Genomic DNA, 18,161 nt, shown 5'->3' on the forward strand with positions numbered 1-18,161 from the left:
GACCCAAAGGTACACAGCTGCTTCCTTTTCTTTCTCTGCTGCCTAGCTTCGGCTGGGGCTTTGTCTCCCTCGTCCCTCTACACCTTCACCGGCAGTGGTGACCCATTCCCCTGGAACTAGCTGCTCTGTTCCCAGCCTTTTGCTCTGTTCCCAGTCCTTGCCCCTGGGGCTTTCACTGTTTGGGAGACAAAACCTGAGACTGTTTCTTCTTTTAAATGCAACCTTGCTCTGTAGGAGAGGGAAAGAAAGAGGTGGCTTGTTTTGTGACCATGGTGGGTGTGTTCCAGTCTGTCTATGCAAAGGGCACAGCCTTACCCTAGCATCCTTGACTGGGTAATGAATGCCAGGAGAACACAGGGAGTTCAGTGTGAATTTGGAGCTGGAGTGTGGGCTGTGGCTATCCAGCTTGTACCTGAGGGCATCCGATTCTTTCTCTTGTAGGAAAATAGCATAGTACACTGGGGCCCACAAGCTGGGTTAGATCTGGGGAAAAGTCCCACCCCTGCATATTGACTTTGGTGTATTTTTAAACTGTAAACCTTTGCCAGTGAAACCAATCTTTTCACTTCCTGGGTGCCTCTTAGTTCCCAGTGTCTACCAAGGCTGCCTGCTCCATCACAGAAGTGTCCCAGCCCTTCAGCAGGTACCCAGAACAAAGGCCAATGTTCTATCCTTGCCTTCCTCAACCTCTCTACAGTACAGGAACCGTAAGGACTGTAATGCATCTACACACATACACACGCGCTGACCTTTGGAATAGTTATCACCGTGGAGAAATAGTCATGTGTCCATTGCCAGCATCAATGATTATCATTGTTTTCCCAGATTCTACATCTCCCACTCCTATCAGACAGTACTATAGCATGCTGATCAAATAACCATCGGTCCTACTTGTTTGGTTTTGTTCCTGTAATGCTAGGGGTAGAATACAGGGCTAGATAACTGAGTTGGGCAAGCACTGTATCACGGAGCTGTACCCCAAAACCCTAGGATGTGTGCACTTTAACAGAAACCACAGTTACTATGTTGATACTTTTGACAGTCAAATGAAAACCCAAATGCTCAACCCTAGCATTATCTTTTCTCTTCTCTCCTTCCCTTCCCCTCCCTCCCTCCCTCCCCTCCCCTCCCTCCCCTCCCCCCCTCCCCTCCCCTCCTTTCCTCTCCTCTTTTCTCGACAGGGTTTCTGTGGCTATTCTGGAACTCGATCCATAGCCCAGACTGACTTCAAACTCAGATCACTTGTCTCTGCCTCCCAAGTGCTGGGACTAAAGGCATGAGCCACCACGGCTCAGTTTCCCTGCTTATCCTCTGTCCTAGTGTTGTGTCCAACCCTTGCTCCCACACTCCATTGTGTGCCTCCCCTTCCCACTTTCATTGGCTGTGACATTTCACATGCTTTTCCCTGAGGGGTCTTAAGTACTCTTCCCCTGTCCCTAAGGATCTCATCTGTGGTCTCCACTTCTCCGGCCCTGAGTCCACTCGTTATACCCAGTTATTTTCAGACTAGGGTGTCTCCTCTTATTAGCCATGGAAGGCTTTCCGTTTTTCTGTGTCCCCGGAGCCAGCAGCCTAGCAGGATGTTTGAATGAGTGTGGAATGAAAGCATGCGTGAACAGATGCTCTTCTGCTAGCTGTAGACAGAAGTTTCCACATGCCTGCTGATCATGTGACACTTTGATTTTGGCATTCTCCAGTTGATGTTCCTAGGGTCTCCACACCCACATTTTACAATGTCCTTCCTAATCCATTCCTGTCAGAATCCTAGGGACATTTGACGCCTCACTCTGTAATAGGCACTGAGTTTCTGTCTTTTTCTAACCAGCAGTTCTTAACTTGTGGGTCAAGACCCATTAGGAGCTCCAACAGCCCTTTCACAGGGAGTGCTTAAGACCATTGGAAAACGCAGATATTTACATTACAATTCATAACAGTAACAAAACAACAGTTATGAGTAGGAGCAAAAATAGTTTTATGTTGGGGTCACCACAACATGGGAACTGTATTAAAAGCTTGAAGCATTAGGAAGACTGAGAACCACTACTTGGACTGTTCCAGAACCCTGTCCTTCTTGTTCTACAGTGTTCCTTCCATTGCCCTAATAACGCAGGACACATGGTGGGCAATAGAAAGTGCAGAGCCTACAGCTGTAGCCTCTGAGTGGAAGAGTCAGCCGCTCTGCCTGCTGAATGGGACACTGCAATGTCTCGCCGCCATCCTGTTGTCCTGCAGTGATCCCTTACCTGGCTTGACTCCACTCACCTGGAGTCTTGATGCTTTGGTGAACATTATCTTTCACAGACTCATGTCTAATTGGGTCACTGCATTAACCTGCTCTGCTCCCATCTGCACAGAGAACAAACCTTGCTCTCCTCAACCTTTCTGTAGTACAGGAGACTTAAAGACTATACATTCATGTGCACACATGCCTGACTCCCGTTGGTACTGCATCCTACAGCTACTCTCTGGGACCTTAACACCTGCCTGTTTGTGACTTTTCTGTCAGTATTCTGACTGTGGAATGACCTTCTTCCCAGGCCATCATGCATCAGAACAGTGCTCCTCTTTCAAGACCCAGATCATGTGTCCTCTCACCCTTGTCCTTATATCACACTGCCCTGCAGTGACTAGCTTACCAGCGTCCCCTTTCCAACTGGACCATGCTTTTCTGATGCCTGGCTGTGATCTCCCTCCATGTCCTGGATCTCAGTTCTGGGCAGTGGGGCATCTGACTGCAGGCAGATTTCCTCTTGGCAGGAGCTAGTTACCATCTGAGGAGTACTTTTCTTCCTTTCACCTTTGGTCCTTGGAGGTGACAGTGTTGAGGTGGAAAGGTGGTCATAGGAAGCAAGGGGTTTTCTCCCTCTGAGAAGAAGGGCTCCCTGGCTTGGCAGCTCTGCTGTAGGAGCAGGCTGCTCCTTCCCTGCCTCTCCTGTCAGGTACCATCTTTTAGCCCTGGGCCATACTGGGGTTTGTCTGTGGAAAAATTTAGGATACAGACCTTCTCTTCGTAGGGGAGTGGCCCAGGCCAAGCCATAGAAGATTGGACTTGCCATCTGTGTGGTGTTTGCCACCCATGGAGCAAAGGAGCCAGGAGGCTGGGGTGGAGGGCCAGCCAGATACCACTCTGCCCTTCATTGGCTCAGCCTGGGCCTCACCTCCCCAGTGGGATATACAGGTCACAAGCATTTGGAATAGATTTCTGGTAGAGTGCTTGCCTAGCATGATCAATCTCTAGCATTGCAAAAATAAACAGGAAAAAAACACTTAAAACAAAAACTACTGAGGTTAATATTTTGAGTAGGGCACCATGACCTCCATTGTTGGAACACTGTTTACAAGTCACTTATGACTCTGCTGCCACTGTTGCTCTTGGCCTATTGCAAAGTCACTGGCTGAATGGAAGTGAGGCCTGTGTCTCTGAAGCATGGGTCAGATGGGTGGGTACTGGGGCCACCTACTGGGGTCAGTGTGTGCAAAGTTACACAGAAGTCTTCTGGTCCCCATCTCTTTTGTAGGGAGAGTTCTATAGAGGGAGGCTCTATAAAGGACAGGAAGTGTGTTCATTCCAACTGTGTCTACAGAGTGTGCTCAGACCTTTTAGGGCTCCGTCCTGTCCCGGAACTCTAGTCTAAGATAGTCCCCCTTTGCTTCGCCCAACCATGGGGGAGGGGCTTTTCTCTTTGAGGATTCCTGCCAAGCCCAGCTGGTTTCTTTAGTTCTCATGTGTATCTTTGTTTTGTTTAAACCGAAACTCCAGGGTCTTTATGTAGCCCAGGCTGGCATATGTAGTCCTTCTGTCTCAATCTCTTTAATGCTGGGGTTTCTCATGAAGGAGCCCTGCACTTCCACTGCCCATTTTGTCCTGTCAGCCTAAAGAACCACATCTCCCAGAGCCCCTGCTTGTCCTGACCCCTCTGGGGGAAAGCACTAGGCCTCTCTGAACCTAGGCAGGACTTGCCGTTCAGTTACAGCCTGAAGTGGAATCTCCTCCATGCCTCTCCCTGCCTTAAGCCAGGTCTCCCCCCACTGTGGGTGGGGAATGATAGGGCCTCCTGGTCTGTAGGCCACCCACCCCTCCCTGTCTAAAGTCACACAGATGCAGCTGTACCTCACCTTTGTTTTGTGAGTCACCGGCCACGACCTGTCATACGTTGTTATTTCCTATGTTCAGAGCAGTGTTATCGGGTGTCGCCGAGCAACCTGGACTAGATTTGATGTAGGGTCAGTTAACACGTTGCGTTGAAATCTGTCATTGTGCCCATATAAGGCAAACTCCTTGGGTTACTTTTTACCTTGGCAGAATCACAGGAATGTCAAGGTAACCAGGCTACCTCAGGAGTTCTGATTCTCACTTGGTCACCTGACTTGCCCTCCCTCTTCCATGACTCACCCTACAGCCCAGCCACTGTGTCTCATCACAAGCAGGTACCACGCTCAATCTGGGCTGGGAATCTGCCTGAGGGTCTGAGACTGCCTTTGGGTTAGAGTCTTCTTGTGGATTTGATGAGAAGCAATGTGAAAAGTCTAATGGGGGATTGAAGCAGGCAGCGGAAGTTGTTAACACCCATCTTGGCTAGTTAGTAGGACTCCAGGCCCACCAGTAGGCAACTCCTTCAGTACTGGGAACCTTACCTGTAAAAATCAAAGAAAGCCCCATACACAGGGAGTCATTTCTATAATTATGTTAGGGCTAGCATATATAATACCCCCACCTAATCACAGAAACACCTCTTGTTGGCTCGCTCAAATCCAGCCCCTCAGTGGCTTTGAGGGTGGGTTGAGAGGGTACAAAGCTCCCCTTTCCATTGTCTTCTCTGTTGAAATGGAGTCCACACCTGGCCATGCCCAGTGTCCTGTCCACTGTTCTGAGGGTAGCTGTGTGCTCTGCCGCAAAGTGCCTGAGCCTCCTTCTCTCAAGTCAAGTGCTTTTAGAGAAGCCTGACTGGTCTGCTCATTGCTAGCTAGGGTCAGGCTGCGAAAGTGTGTGGGTAGTACAAGCTACAGTAAGAGTTTGCCCTGTCACTCGGCGGCCAGAGCAAACGGTTTCACCATTTTTAATGGGGCCAGCTGTGAGTCAGAAGTTTCAGTCGCTCCCTGCTGGTTCCTCCTAGTCCTGTAATTACTCTCTGACTATAGAATCTGAGTTTTGTTGTTGTTGTTGTTTTGTTTTAATTCTCCCCAGGCACCATTCTATTGTTGGTGTAGGTTTTACATCCTTGGAGTCTGAAATAGATCAGATATGAGTGCTGCGGTGGGAAGACCCCCAAGCCCAGTGTGTACCTCACAGCATCTCCAGACCAGGGATCAGCCAACACCTATTCACAGGAGGCTGGGGCAAGATTGGATAATTCCTAATTCCACCAGATGCCTCTTTGCAAAGTCTGCACTAGAAGGCCAGGGTTTCTGGTCAGAAGCCTCTCCCAGGTTGATTGGATTCCTTTCCTCTCACCTGGTGCTCTCTGATCTGAGCCCCTGCTGGGTGCCGCCTGAGGGGAGTCATGCTGGGGCCATACCAATTGACAGTGGACTCAGGGGCAGAAGATGGATGGTGCAGTTATAGACCCCTGCATTCCCCTAGGGCTCTAAGCTCTCCTGAGATGGACCGTCTAACTCCAGGCTCAGAGGACAGGACACCAGCAGTAGCATTATTTGCAAGACATCTGTACTTGGCTTCTGTGTTCCCACAGGGGGTTGAGATGACAGATTTCTAGACTCATTTTTCTCTACCCTGGGCTTTATGGGCCTACCCTCCTGTCTGTCTGCTTCTGTAAGAGAATGCTGTGAACTAGAATCAAAATATTCCAAAAAAGGAAAAGGTCACTGAGTTTCAGTTGCAAAGGTGAAACCAGTCCAGTTAACAGTCATCTGGAGAGCCCAGTATCTGGTGCTTTGAGTACCAGCAAAAACATGCTACCCCATGGCTGGAATGGGGAGGGAGAAGAAGAGGGGGAGGAAGAGGAGGAAGAAGAGGAGGAAGAGGAAGAGGAGGAAGAGGAGGAGGAGGAAGAGGAAGAGGAGGAAGAGGAAGAGGAGGAGGAGGAGTAGGAGGAGGAACAGAATTGCTTGCTCTGGTTCCCATTCCCTGATGCCCTGGCCTGTGGCACGTAAGAGCTCTGGGGGAGTTCCCTGGGTGGCCTAGGTAAGACCGAGGGATGGTACCTGCTTAGACCACAGCCCATCAGTCCCTGTCTGGTTTCAGCTCCCTCTAGTCTGTATGAGCAAGGCCCTAGGGAGATTGGTCCATACTAAAACCTTAATTCTAACATCGGGTCTCTGGTACCAGTTAGGGTTGCAAGCCCTTGTGTCCAGGTCAGAATCAGCTGCCTTGTCTATCTTTTTGAAAGATCAAAGTTTAACCAGATATTCAGTCCCCCACCCTCACCAGGAAACCTGAGCTCAGCTGTAAGCATTGAAGATGAATGGGCTTTTGTCCTTGGCGCTAGCTCCCTGTCCTCCAGGTGAGAAGGGCAGCCTGGGGACCTTCCTGGCAGAATGCCAGGGGAGTGGGCAGAGCCCTAATTTTAAAACTCTTAGGAGTAGATGTTTTGACTTTTAAGAGTAGATACCAAGGTAGGCTTCACTCATTTCCTTCCTGCTGAAAATGTCAGTGGGGAGGGCTCAACCTGTCTCCTAACTTCAAATCAGGCCAGTTCTTCCTAGACAGGTGGACTTTGCTTTGGGAGGCTGGACACATCTCCCTAGGGAGGACCCAGTTCTGTGGCTTGTAATCTGAATGGCTTCGTGTTGTTTGGCTAGTTCCTAAGAGTGAGGTGGCTCCGGAAGTCTGTGAGGCTAGACAGAGACAATTGGAATACCTTCCAACTCCAGGCTACCTATCCCTTGTCTCAACCCTGACTTCCTGTGTCAAGTGTCATTGTCTAGGGTCCACCTCCAGGGAATCTGAGCCGTTTGGCTGTTGTTAAAATTCTGCCGTTTTTAAAGATTAAGTTTATTTAGTAGGTGTGCACATGCCACGGCACCCATGAAGCTCGGAGAACAACTTTGAGTCAGTCCTCTTCCATCACACGGATCATTAGGCTTGGTGGCAAGTGTCTTTACCTACTGAGCCAGCACTGAGCCAGAAGGCAGAAGCAGGAAACCTTTAAGTTCAAAGCCAGCCCGGTCTAGAGAGCGAGTTCTATAACAGCCAGGGCTGTACAGAGAAACCCTCTCTTGAAAAACCAAGGGAGGGAAAGAAAGAAGGAGAAGGGAAAAAAAGGCAAAGCCCCCCCAAGTTCATAAATCTGTTGTCAAATGATTTTTAGATGCCAGATAATTTAATTAGGGAAGGGAATACTTTTTTGTTTGTTTTGGGCTTTTTGTTGTTGTTGGTTTTTGTTTTGTGAGATAGGTAGGGTGTCTCTGGGATTAAAGGTGTGTACTATCGCCACCCGGCTGGAGAAGTCTTTTCAACAAGTAGTGCCTGAGCAGTTGACCTCCACATGCACAGAGTGGAGCTGCACGCCTCACCGGGACACACCAGAGGCAACTTTCTGTGGCTCAGAGACCTTCCAAAAGCAAGCCCTGGCTCTGTGAGACCAAGAGTCAGGTGGTGGTTGTTAAATAAAGCACTGTATAGCGGAGCCATGATGTCCTCATCCCAAAGGACAGTATGCAAATGATGACAGTCCACAGATATTTGCAAATCATGTTTCTGATGAAGATGTAATGTCCTACAGCTGTAAAGAACTCTTGTACAACATAGCAATAAAAAGATGAGATTTAAAAATGGGCAAAGGATTTGAAAGGCATTCTTCTAAACAAGTGGTCAGGATATCCTCATACAGATGTTTGACATCAATCAGTAATCAGGACAGGAGGTATAGGGAGATTAGCATCAAATAAAGTGCTTGCCCAGCATGCTCCAGCCCTTGGGTTTGATTTCCCCAGCAGCAGCAGCACCACCACATCCCCCACCTCCCCAAATAAAACCCACACAGAGAGATGTGAATTTACACTCAGTAATAAAAAAGGGCAGGTGGGAGCATGATTAGGCAAGGAGATGAAGGAACTGGAATTTCTGATAGGAATGTGAGATGTCATGTCCTCTTCGGGAAGCTGTTGGGCAGTTCCTCAGATGACGAAAATCATAGCTAGCATCTAGCCTTAGAAATCCCACATCCAAGATACCCAAGGAATTGAAAACCCATCCAGGCAAGGTTTTACAGCCACCATTCATAACAGCCACAAGGTAGAAGGCTTTGAAAAGGGAGTGTTAAACAGGGAAATACATGACTCAAGGTGGCTGAATCTTGAAGATGTACTAGGAAGAAGATAGCGTGAAAAGGCTGCGTGCTGTCTCTGTGTGCAACGTTCAGGAGAGGCAACTCTGAAGAGACAGGAAGTAGCTCATTAGTGCCTAGAGGCAGTGACCACTAAAAGTTTGAGTGGTGCTGTTATCCTGGGAGTAAATAGTAGAGACAGTTGTATTGTAAAATAACCAAACCCTGTGTGATTTTTTTTTCAAGCTAGGTGATTATTATTTTCATTACCATACCTGTGTGTGGGTAGGTGCTGGCAAAGTCCAGAATTGTGGCATCCCTCTGGAGCTAGAGTTTCAGGTGATCATGAGCTATCTGACTGGGAGCTCATGGGAACTGAACTTTAGTCCTCTGTAAGAACAGGACATTTTCTTAATGGCTGATGAATCACCTCATCAGCCTAATTAAAAAAAAATTCTTTTTTCCTTTCAAGACAGGGTTTCTCTGTGATAACAGCTCTGGCTGTCTGTAGACCAGGCTGGCTTGAAACTCCTAGAGATCCATCAGCCTTTGCCTCCTGAGTGCTGGGATTAAAGACATGCATCACCCCACCTAGCTTGATTTCAATTTTAAAGGGTTAATCTTTAATTATGTGAATTACAGCCCATAGAAGCAATAGTGACTCTGAAAACCACGTATTTTATTTTAAAAAGGTCACCGAAGGCCAGGTATGGTCGCACGTACCTTGAAGGCCAGCACTCAAAAGCGAGCTGTAGCTCCCTCCGTAAGTTACAAGCTGGTCAGATCTGCCTAGGGAGGCCCCATCTAAAAAGAAACGGGGTTGAGGGAGAAAGAAGAATCCAAGTATACCTGTGATCTAGAAAACTCCTTCATCTGAATGATAGCATATGGAGAGGAGAGCCCCCAGGTGCTTCTCACACAGACCCACACTGAAAGAAACGACTGGATTTAAAGGGACTTTCTTAATGTTTTACTGTGACCCAGAACTTGGTTCCTCCTGCTGCAGCATCCCAAGGGCTAGCCTAACAGGTTGGGGTGCCCCACCCACTACGGAGCTACAGCCCCAGTCCTCGGGAATAAGAAACAGATAACTCTAACTTTTTTACTTACTAACTTATTTACTTTTTTTCTTTTGTTCATTCTGTCTGTTTGAGGGTATCTCATGTAGCCCAGGCTGTTCTTAGGAGCTTACGGTATAGCCAAGAGTGACCTTGAGCTCTTGATTCTCCTTTCTTTACCTCCCAGGTGCCACTGTGCCGCTTTCCTTCTTTTGTTAGATACACAGCCAGCAATCGGCGAGCCCAGGAAGGGCCTGGCTTCACTTGTGGCACTGTTGCTGTGTGGCTCGCTCTGAAGCCTGGCTGCTGCAGCAGTGAATGGCACCTCTGTTGATCTATCTGTCTCTACCAGGCGGTGGAGGCTGTTGAGTTTTGTTGTTTTCTTTGAGACGCAGTCTTAACTCTGTGGTTCAAGCTGCCTCCCCTCCATAGTGACAGACCAGCATTGTCTTCTGAGGCTTGCTTACAGAATGAAAATATAAAATGTATATTGAAAATATATATATATCTCCCCACATAATGACTTTCAGAATACGATAGGAACAGAAACCATGAAGTCTATAGCCTGATGTGCATGCCTGGGACCTGGCACTTGGAAAACTGAGGCAGGAGGATTGTGTGTTTGAGGCCAGCCTGCTCTATGTGAGATCCTGTATCAAACTTAGCAAACAATCTTAATTTTAGGACTCAACAGAGTAACATTGTAAGACTCCATTCCTCCCAGGAGGGTCCTCAGACAGACTCTTTAGATTCTTGTTAGGTCGGTTAGGAGACTGCTTGCCAACAGACAGTGCAATTTCTGAGAGTCGGTGTGGTAGATAAAGTGATAGTTTCATGGAGGTTGTCCTCAGTCTGGGAAAGCCTTCTGAAATAGTAACATTTGAAGGGAGTTCTGAGGAATAACACTCAGCCAGCCCTGTGACAAACCAGAAGAAAGCCTTAGGCCAGCATTTCTCCTGAGGAAATATTTTACTCCAAAGTCCGCAGGGGCATGCATGCGCTCTGACACCCTTGAAAGAGATTGGCCCTGGCTGGAGCACAGGCTGCTGGGAGGGGGTTGGGGGAGCTGGTTCCTGGATAGACACGCAGGACCTTTGGAATGCTCACGTCTGCACTCTGCAGTATTTATACCTCTCCTCCAAAGGGAGGTCGGCCTTTTCATGGAGGCTGAGAAAATGCCGAATAAGGCAGCTTCAGACCAGAGCAGGAGACGCTGCCATATTTCACTGTAATTGCTTTCGAGTTAGGCCATGTGGTCATAGGGCAGTCATACCACAGCCGTTCATTCTTCCACTGATCTAGGCTGGGCTCAGTGTCCTGGCATTTCAGCAGTGGTAGCCCTGGTTCCCTGTGCAGCAAAGGCTATTTGTGTTGTGTTGCTGTGACCCCTCCCGTAAGTGGCTGTGAGCATGGTGTGATCAGTTTGCTGCTCTAACTTGTGGCCCCTGGGTTCCATCCCCTCAGGGATCTGGTGCACGTAATGGGTCTTTGTATCATTCACAAGTAGACTTACAGCCCGTTTCAGAGGCACAGTGATCACCTCTTTGCCTGGGCAGCTGGTAACCTAGATTCCAGAAGCTGAGCCCTGAAAGCACCTTTATAGTTTGGGACAAGGCCCAGGGCCCAGGAGCAGTCTCTGCTTTCAGGAAGTGAAAAGCTGTCTCACTGAGTCCAACTTGGCCTGAGCCTGGCAGTTGCCTGGCAGATGGGTGATAACAAAGGTGGCTATTTACCTTAGAAGTAAATAACTGCACCTCTCCATGACCAAGCCCTGGATGTCCCGTCTGAGGACCCGTGGACGCAGGAGGCATGGGCACTGTCAGAGGCCACAGCAGACAAGGTGCGAGTTCAGGAGGTGGGATGGCGCCCTCTCCCGCAAAGCAGTCGGTGCCCCAGCGGAACTGCAGACCCAACACACCCAACACGGTATTTCAAAAATGAGGTTTGAAACCACAGGACCCCTAGCTTCTGTGTTCCCGGGGGAGGTTGCTGTGGGCAACTGCAGTTCACCCTAGGCCCAGGGAAAGGCTGGGTCTCCGGTCTTCCTGGGTCAGGCAGTAGATTGGCCTGAGTGGGTGGCAGTGCGGGGTGGGGGTCGATCTTGAGGTATTGAACAGTTTTTCCTAAAATCGTGGCAAGTGAAGGTTGATGGAACCCACATGTGTGTTGTGTTGGGTAGGCCAATCTCTTTGTCCCTTCACATCAGGGCCAGCCTGTGTGCCTTAGCCTTGGGACACATCACAGCCTGTCTCTAAGTCCAGACAGACATTACAGGGCTTCTTGCTCTGTGCTGAGTGCAAAGGACGACTTTTGTATTGAGAAATGAGAAAGAAAATGGAAGGGACAATTTCAGCTGGACCAACACTGTCAATGGCCGTCCTTGTGTTTGCCGTGCCAGCCTGCTATGGCACTTGGCCACTGGCTTTGGGAGCGTTTGCTTTCTTGCTCAGGGACAACCCAAAAAGAGTTCACCTCTCTGGGTTGGGGGAGGCGTCACCGTCAATGAAAGGCTCATTAAAGCCCACTACTGCTACATTCCTGGCTGCTTAAGTCACCTCACAAACAATATCCATCATTCATTTACCCAGCCGCCCCACATCCTGGTGGCTGGGAGGGGACCCTGTGACACAGGAAGGACTTTATGACCAGTGATGCCAAGCCTTCTTCCCCTCCCCCAACCCTCAAGCGTGACAATGCAGAAAACCCTAGCTAGGGTCTCTTAGAGGCTGCTCACTTTACCCAGCTCACCCCTGGTCTCACTTAAAGCAGTGCCAGGCACAAGGCTTCCCCTCCTCCTGCCCTTTTCACTCATGCCTCTGGTGAGAGCAGCATGGCCACCCCAAAAGGGCTTTGCCTGCTTCAACAGGAACAGCACCTAGATGAAATCCACTGACTCTCCAACACCAGTTCATAGCTACACTGCCCATCTTGACACTCTGGCTTCTCCCCAGTGACACTGAGACCATAAGTCTGCATTTCTAAGTCACACCAGGCATTCCTGACATGGCTTCTCTGCCCTGGCTTCTCTGCCCTCCTGCCAAAAGGAAGTGTCTACTTTCTCCGCGCCTTTCTTTTCTTCCTGGTTCTAACACATGGGCCTCCTGCTCTTTATACCCTCCCTCCACAGTTCACGTGATCTCTGGAAAACCAGGGACTTTGTCCTGCTGCCCCTCCTTTTTTTTTTCTTTTCTTTAAGATTTATTTATTATATATCAGTACACCGTCGCTGTCTCCAGACACACCAGAAGAGGCCATCGGATCCCATTACAGGTGGCTGTGAGCCACCATGTGGTTGTTAGGATTTGAACTCAGGACCTCTGGAAGAGCAGTCAGTGCTCTTAACCACTGGGCCATCTCTAGTCCCTCCTGCTGTTATTCCTTATTCTCACTCCTGAATTTGACCAGGTTCTGTTTCCTCTGCCACAGGGCCTTTGCACAGGTTTGTGCTACCATCTGTCTTTTTCTTTGTGATTCCCTCACCACTGCAGCTTGTGTTCATGTTCGTTCTCTCTCTCTCTCTCTCTCTCTCTCTCTCTCTCTCTCTCTCTCTCTCTCTCTCTCTCTCTCTCTCCGCCTCTCTTTCCTCAGTACCTACACGTGGAGGTCAGTGAGGATGGCTGGTGAGGCAGCTGCCTCAGCCACAGGCTCTCCATCTCCTTCTCTGTCAATAGGAGCAGTAATGGTCCTGCTTCACTGCTTCACTAACCGGTGTGAGAATAGAGGTGCTACTGTGTGGCGGGCTTGTGGGGTGGTGGTGCTGGCAGTGAGCTGGTTGTGCCGAATCTGCTCCTGCAGTGGATGCTCCCCACTGTTAGGGTGTGCTTGATGTGGAGTGTGGCTAGATTGGTCATGTCCTGTCCTTGCTCAGGCAAGGGTCAGTGCTGTTGGGGGTTTGTTGTTGTTCTTTGGTTTGTTTGCTTTGAAACAGGGCCTCTCTACATATCCCTGCTTGTCTTATGTAGACCAGGTTGGCCTTGAACTTATGGAGCTCGACTTGTCCCTGCCTCCTGAGTGCTGGGATTAAAGCTTCCATGTCCATCTTTTCTATCGGGGTTTGATTCCTGCCTGGCTTGGAGACACATAGCAGATGGCTGACTGCAGGCAACTGCATTGTTGCAAGCAGGCCTGGGAATTGCGCACCGCGGAGGAAGTTGGGTGGGCACATGGAGTGAGGCCTCCAGCTATAGAAACCACCCTCTGTCATCCACCCCACAGTGCTGGTGTGCACTGGGGAGGGAGAGGAAGCTGAGCAGAAGGTTATTTTTGTAACCAAGTATAAAAAGCTATGAATTTTTAATGTCCTTTCCAACCCTAGAGCCCCCTCACTAGTCCTGCTGCAAGGAGCAGTGGCGACTGCAGCCGCTTGTTCCCCACACAGCTTCCTGAGTGCCTCATCTCAGAACAGGACAGCCACACATCAGCAGACAGCCATTCGGTTCCCTGGAACACTTTGGGGCCAGGAAGGAGCACCTCTGTGTCCTCTTGCTGGGTATCTTCTTGGCATCTGCTCTGTGTTCTGCAGTGAGAAGGACAGATGTGCACGGCACAGCCACCACTCATCAAGACAGGCCTTTGGCGTGTGCTCGACCTTGAGAGCCTCATGTGCCAGGCTCAGTGTAGAATGACTGGCTTGCATCACTGTTTAATCCTCGTCTTAGGAGAGATTACAGCCACCGTTCAGCTTTCTCATTTGCCCAAGGTTATGGCAGTTTGCCTCAGTGGCAAAGGCAAGACTACTTCATCTACTGCCCAGAGGACAAGAGTACAGGTGGAAGGTGTGTTTCAAGGGCAAGTAGCTTGTAGGGTCAGGTCATCATCTCCCTGTGTGGGAAAGGACATCTGCACAGACACTCTGACAGTCTCATTCCCCTCGAAACTGCAGGAGTGGGCCAAGGACCTGTACTCAGAGGGCACCCTACCTACTTCCTGAGTATTGGTAGGAAGGAGCCCATTAGTGTGTATATTCATCTGGCACTAACTGCCTAGCCTGTGACAGGTGCTTAACTGCCTTGCTCCACAACTAATACTTGGAGCATCCACGGGAAGTGGACTCTGATCAATCCATTTTACAGGACAAGAGACAAGCTCAATGGGTAAAGTCAGCTGGAAACAGAACAAATTACCCAAGAGGCTGGCACAGAGACCCTCATCGGTTCCTTTCAAGCTGCAGTGAGCTGGAGCAACCCATGTAGGCAAAGGCACCGTTCAGACACATGCCCTGGGCTCTGAGCGATGACAGAGTACCAGAAAGCTCTCTCTCCGGGGACTGCCTTTCAGCAAGCTCAGGCTGTCCGATGTGACTTGGTCACCTTGTGGTCCATCAACGTCTTTCACACACATGAAGAACAGAGATGACCTGCTCAGCCTTGTCTCCTACTGCACTCTGGGCCGAATTCTTCTTGAGCTTTGCTCTTGAGATTAGTGGTAGGCCCAAGCCTCTTGTGCAGGGGGCAGGCACACCACCACTGAGCCGTGCCCCAGCTCACCTCTGAGTGCTGTAGCTGTCCACTGTATGTTGTTGGACACATGGCAGGAGAGTGGGCTGTGTCTGCTAGAATCCGTAAGACAATAAAAAGGCATGGTCGTTCACTCTTGTCAGGTCGAGGCAAGGTTTAGAGTTCAGAGCCAACGCTGTAGAGATGGCTTAGCTGTAAAGAGCACTGACTGTTCTCCCAGAAGGCCCGTGTTCCATCCCCAGCACCCACATGGCAGTTCACAGCTGTGTATAATTCTAGTTCCAGAGGAGTCAATGCTCGCCTCAGCTACAGAGTGAGAGGGAGGCTAGCCTCTCCTGCTCCCCCCAACCCTCCCTAAAGAAAAGAAAATACAGACATGAGTGGAGTGCATGACGAGTGCCCCAGTCTGTACCTACAGTTCAGGGTGGGCAGAGCACAGAGCAACCAACCACTTGCAGAAGTAGTTGACAGGATTCCTGAAATAGGAACAGAGGAGACACTGAGCACTGCTGTGCCCTCCACAGCCTCAGCACGCAGGTCTTCATGATGTTCACAGCCCCGGTGGTATCTTCATTGCCATGTTACAGAACTAAAAATGGATGTTAGGAAAGGCTAGGAAACTTGTCTCTGAATTATAGCCAAGTCTAGACTTGGTTTGTCTGAATTCAGACCTATCGGGTAAAAGAAGGGGAAATGGGCTGGAGGAGGAGGGGATTGGCAAACGTGTCAGTGAGAGTCCTTCCCCTGGAGGAGGAGCACACAGCTGTGGGTGACAGAAAAGACAACTGTCAGAGATCAGTAGCTGTCTGAGTGGCACTGAGTCAGAACCAGACCGTGAAGACCTGGTGTAGACGTCTCCAGAAAGAGCTACATACACTGTGAGCTACTTTCGCTTCAGTTGTTGTTGTGAGACAGATTCTTGGTCTGTTAGCTCAGGTTCACCTCTGCCTCCTGCTGCTGGAGTTAAAGCCTGTGTCACCACACCACAGAGGCCGCATTTTGAGTGGTGGCTCCACTGCAAGGCTACAAAGTAGGCAGAGGCATGGTTAGTCGAGAAACAGTAGTGTGCCACCAGGAGGGGTCTCTGTCTCCCAGGCATAGCAGCATGGGTGAGCGGTTGGGTCTGGCCACTCCAGCTCCCTCATTGTTTGCTGAGTCCTCCATGTAGGTTGGTGTATTATTAAGCAGTGTCTTTGTCTGGAAGGTGCCCTGTGCTGAGTCTGAATGAGCAGGCCTGCTGGCAGTTGTCAAAACACATGATGCTTGGCCAGAGGCTCATGGAAGCCCTTGGCACCCACCCCGTGTGGCCCTTGCTTACCCCCCAGGCATGGGATGTGCTCTTGCATGTTCCTGGCTGGTTGCCCATTTCTGTTCTGGGGGCTCCTAGGAGAGCAGAGGCTTGGGTTTTCCCAGATCCAGCCGTGGGAGGGAGAGGGCCATTTTCCCCAGAAGATGCCCAGGCTTGTTAGTATTAACTGATCTGAACCTCTTCTGTGCCACAGATAACAGGCTCCAGCTTGCAGGCACGGAGTGGCCCTACACTTGGGTGTTCTGCCATCATTTGCAGTGTGCTGGGGTCTGGGACTGCAGCTTCTTGCTTTGTAGCCCTCGTCCAGAGCATGTGCTTTTACCATCTACCTGATCTTGAGAAACTTCCTAGATATGGCTGCCTTCCACTTACCTTTCAGCCAACCCTAAGGCACACCCAGTTCCCAACATTGGGAAGAATGGGCCATGTATGGAGGCCAAGGTGTTTGATCTGTGAATTAGGGCTCAGAGTCCTGCCTTACAGAGGAGGGCTTGGCTGCTGGGCTACCTCAGCTCCAGTGAGCCTTGGTTTGTAGAATACTTTTCTCACTCAGTAGCTTTCGTGTCCCAGGTCATATGTGTCCAGTAATAGGAAGGTCACAGCTAAGGTCCTCCCTCAGCAGGACACTAGGTAAAGAAAGCCAAGGTGCTCTTGGATCCGTGTCTGCCTGGGAATGCCTCTCTAACAGCCTGCCTGGATCACTTTTAAGATCAGGAAAAAATTGTGTATAACTGGATATGGTCCCATGCTTACATAATCTCAGTATCTGGGAAGAGGAGGCCGAAAGACAAGGAGTTCAGGGTCATCCTTGAGTCCAACCTGGGCCACACGAGAACCCGTGTACATAAGCATGATGTATATAGAGGCTCAGTACTGCTTAGTGCAAAGCCCTGATGCTGGCTTACCTCCATACCTTCTCTGTTCCTCTTCCCTAGACCTTCACAGCCTGGTGCAACTCCCATCTGCGGAAGGCTGGCACTCAGATCGAGAACATCGATGAGGACTTCCGGGATGGGCTCAAACTTATGCTTCTGCTGGAGGTCATTTCAGGTAAGGCTCGGGTAACACTGTGCAAGCCATACTGTATCCTGTCCTAGCTGGCACTGACGATGCCCTCTTGCCCCTGGGAAATTTGACAGTTTGAGTCTGGGTGGTGGTAGCGCTGGGAGTGGCTTGAGTGGCTGCGAAGACCCCCTCACCATCTGTCTTCCCAGGGGAGCGGTTGCCTAAGCCAGAGCGGGGGAAGATGCGAGTGCACAAGATCAACAATGTAAACAAAGCCCTGGACTTCATCGCTAGCAAGGGAGTCAAGCTGGTGTCCATTGGGGCAGAAGGTAAGCAGGGGTCTTAGCTGTGAGGCTCCGAGGCAGGACTTCTGTGTGCTGAGTGAATACAGGAAGCTTTGCTGGTAGAGACAACAGTGGCTCCTACCCTTAATAACATGGAGGATCTGTGGGCTCTACACCTTTAAGCAAAAGCTAGTGTGTACTGGGGGTTGGGGGTGGGGAGTGAGAAGGAACTCTGAACTGGTCCATGTGGGTAGAAGGAGGTGTACAAGGAGGAAAGGGGAGCCTAGTGGTCTGAGCAGGGCATTGGAACAGGAAGTGTGGTCACAGGTCAGCCCTAGGCTTTGCTTCAGCAGCATAGGCTGGGTGCATGGCTCTGGACACACAGGATCCCTCTGTCTTGAATGGATTCCCAGATCTGTACCACCATCCTCAGTCAGCAGCTCCTTGGGGTCCTGGGGTTGAGTTCCCAGGCGCCTTTGGATGAGGAGAGGCTCATGGAACCCAGAGGCTGCCAACAACCTCTCTGCTCATTAGTCAAAGCAGAGTTTCTCGCCCTGACATCCATGTTGTCCCAGCTTTTAGAAAAACAAAGAAAACTAATTTGCGTTAATGACAGGACTGAGATTTTGGCAGGATGATAGGCCAGAATGTGTGTCTCTGAGTTCCAAGGCCCTGCCCCGGCCTGGGACCTCTGTGGAGGGATGCCAAGCCTTGCATGCCACAGTAGAGGTAGCTGGTGTTTGTTTAAAAACCAAAACCCAAAAATCCAGGCAGCCCAGAGATTTTGTGTCCTGCATGGATCTTTTCTCCGGGCTCCGCTCCAG

At 50.0% G+C, this 18,161-nt stretch overlaps 1 protein-coding gene across 5 annotated transcripts in view; it reads left to right on the forward strand.

Moving 5' to 3' along the window:
- Actn4 (actinin alpha 4) overlaps positions 1 to 18,161 on the forward strand; it is a 69,332-nt gene that overhangs the window by 26,857 nt on the left and 24,314 nt on the right. For all 5 annotated transcript variants that reach the window (XM_032894029.1, XM_032894030.1, XM_032894028.1 and 2 more), the window contains exons 2-3: positions 16,984 to 17,098; positions 17,263 to 17,382. In XM_032894029.1, the coding sequence (XP_032749920.1) occupies positions 16,984 to 17,098; positions 17,263 to 17,382 (235 nt within the window). The remainder of the gene's footprint in view (positions 1 to 16,983; positions 17,099 to 17,262; positions 17,383 to 18,161) is intronic.

Source organism: Rattus rattus, chromosome 2 (assembly GCF_011064425.1).
Source record: "Rattus rattus isolate New Zealand chromosome 2, Rrattus_CSIRO_v1, whole genome shotgun sequence".
Classification (NCBI taxonomy): Eukaryota; Metazoa; Chordata; class Mammalia; order Rodentia; family Muridae; genus Rattus; species Rattus rattus.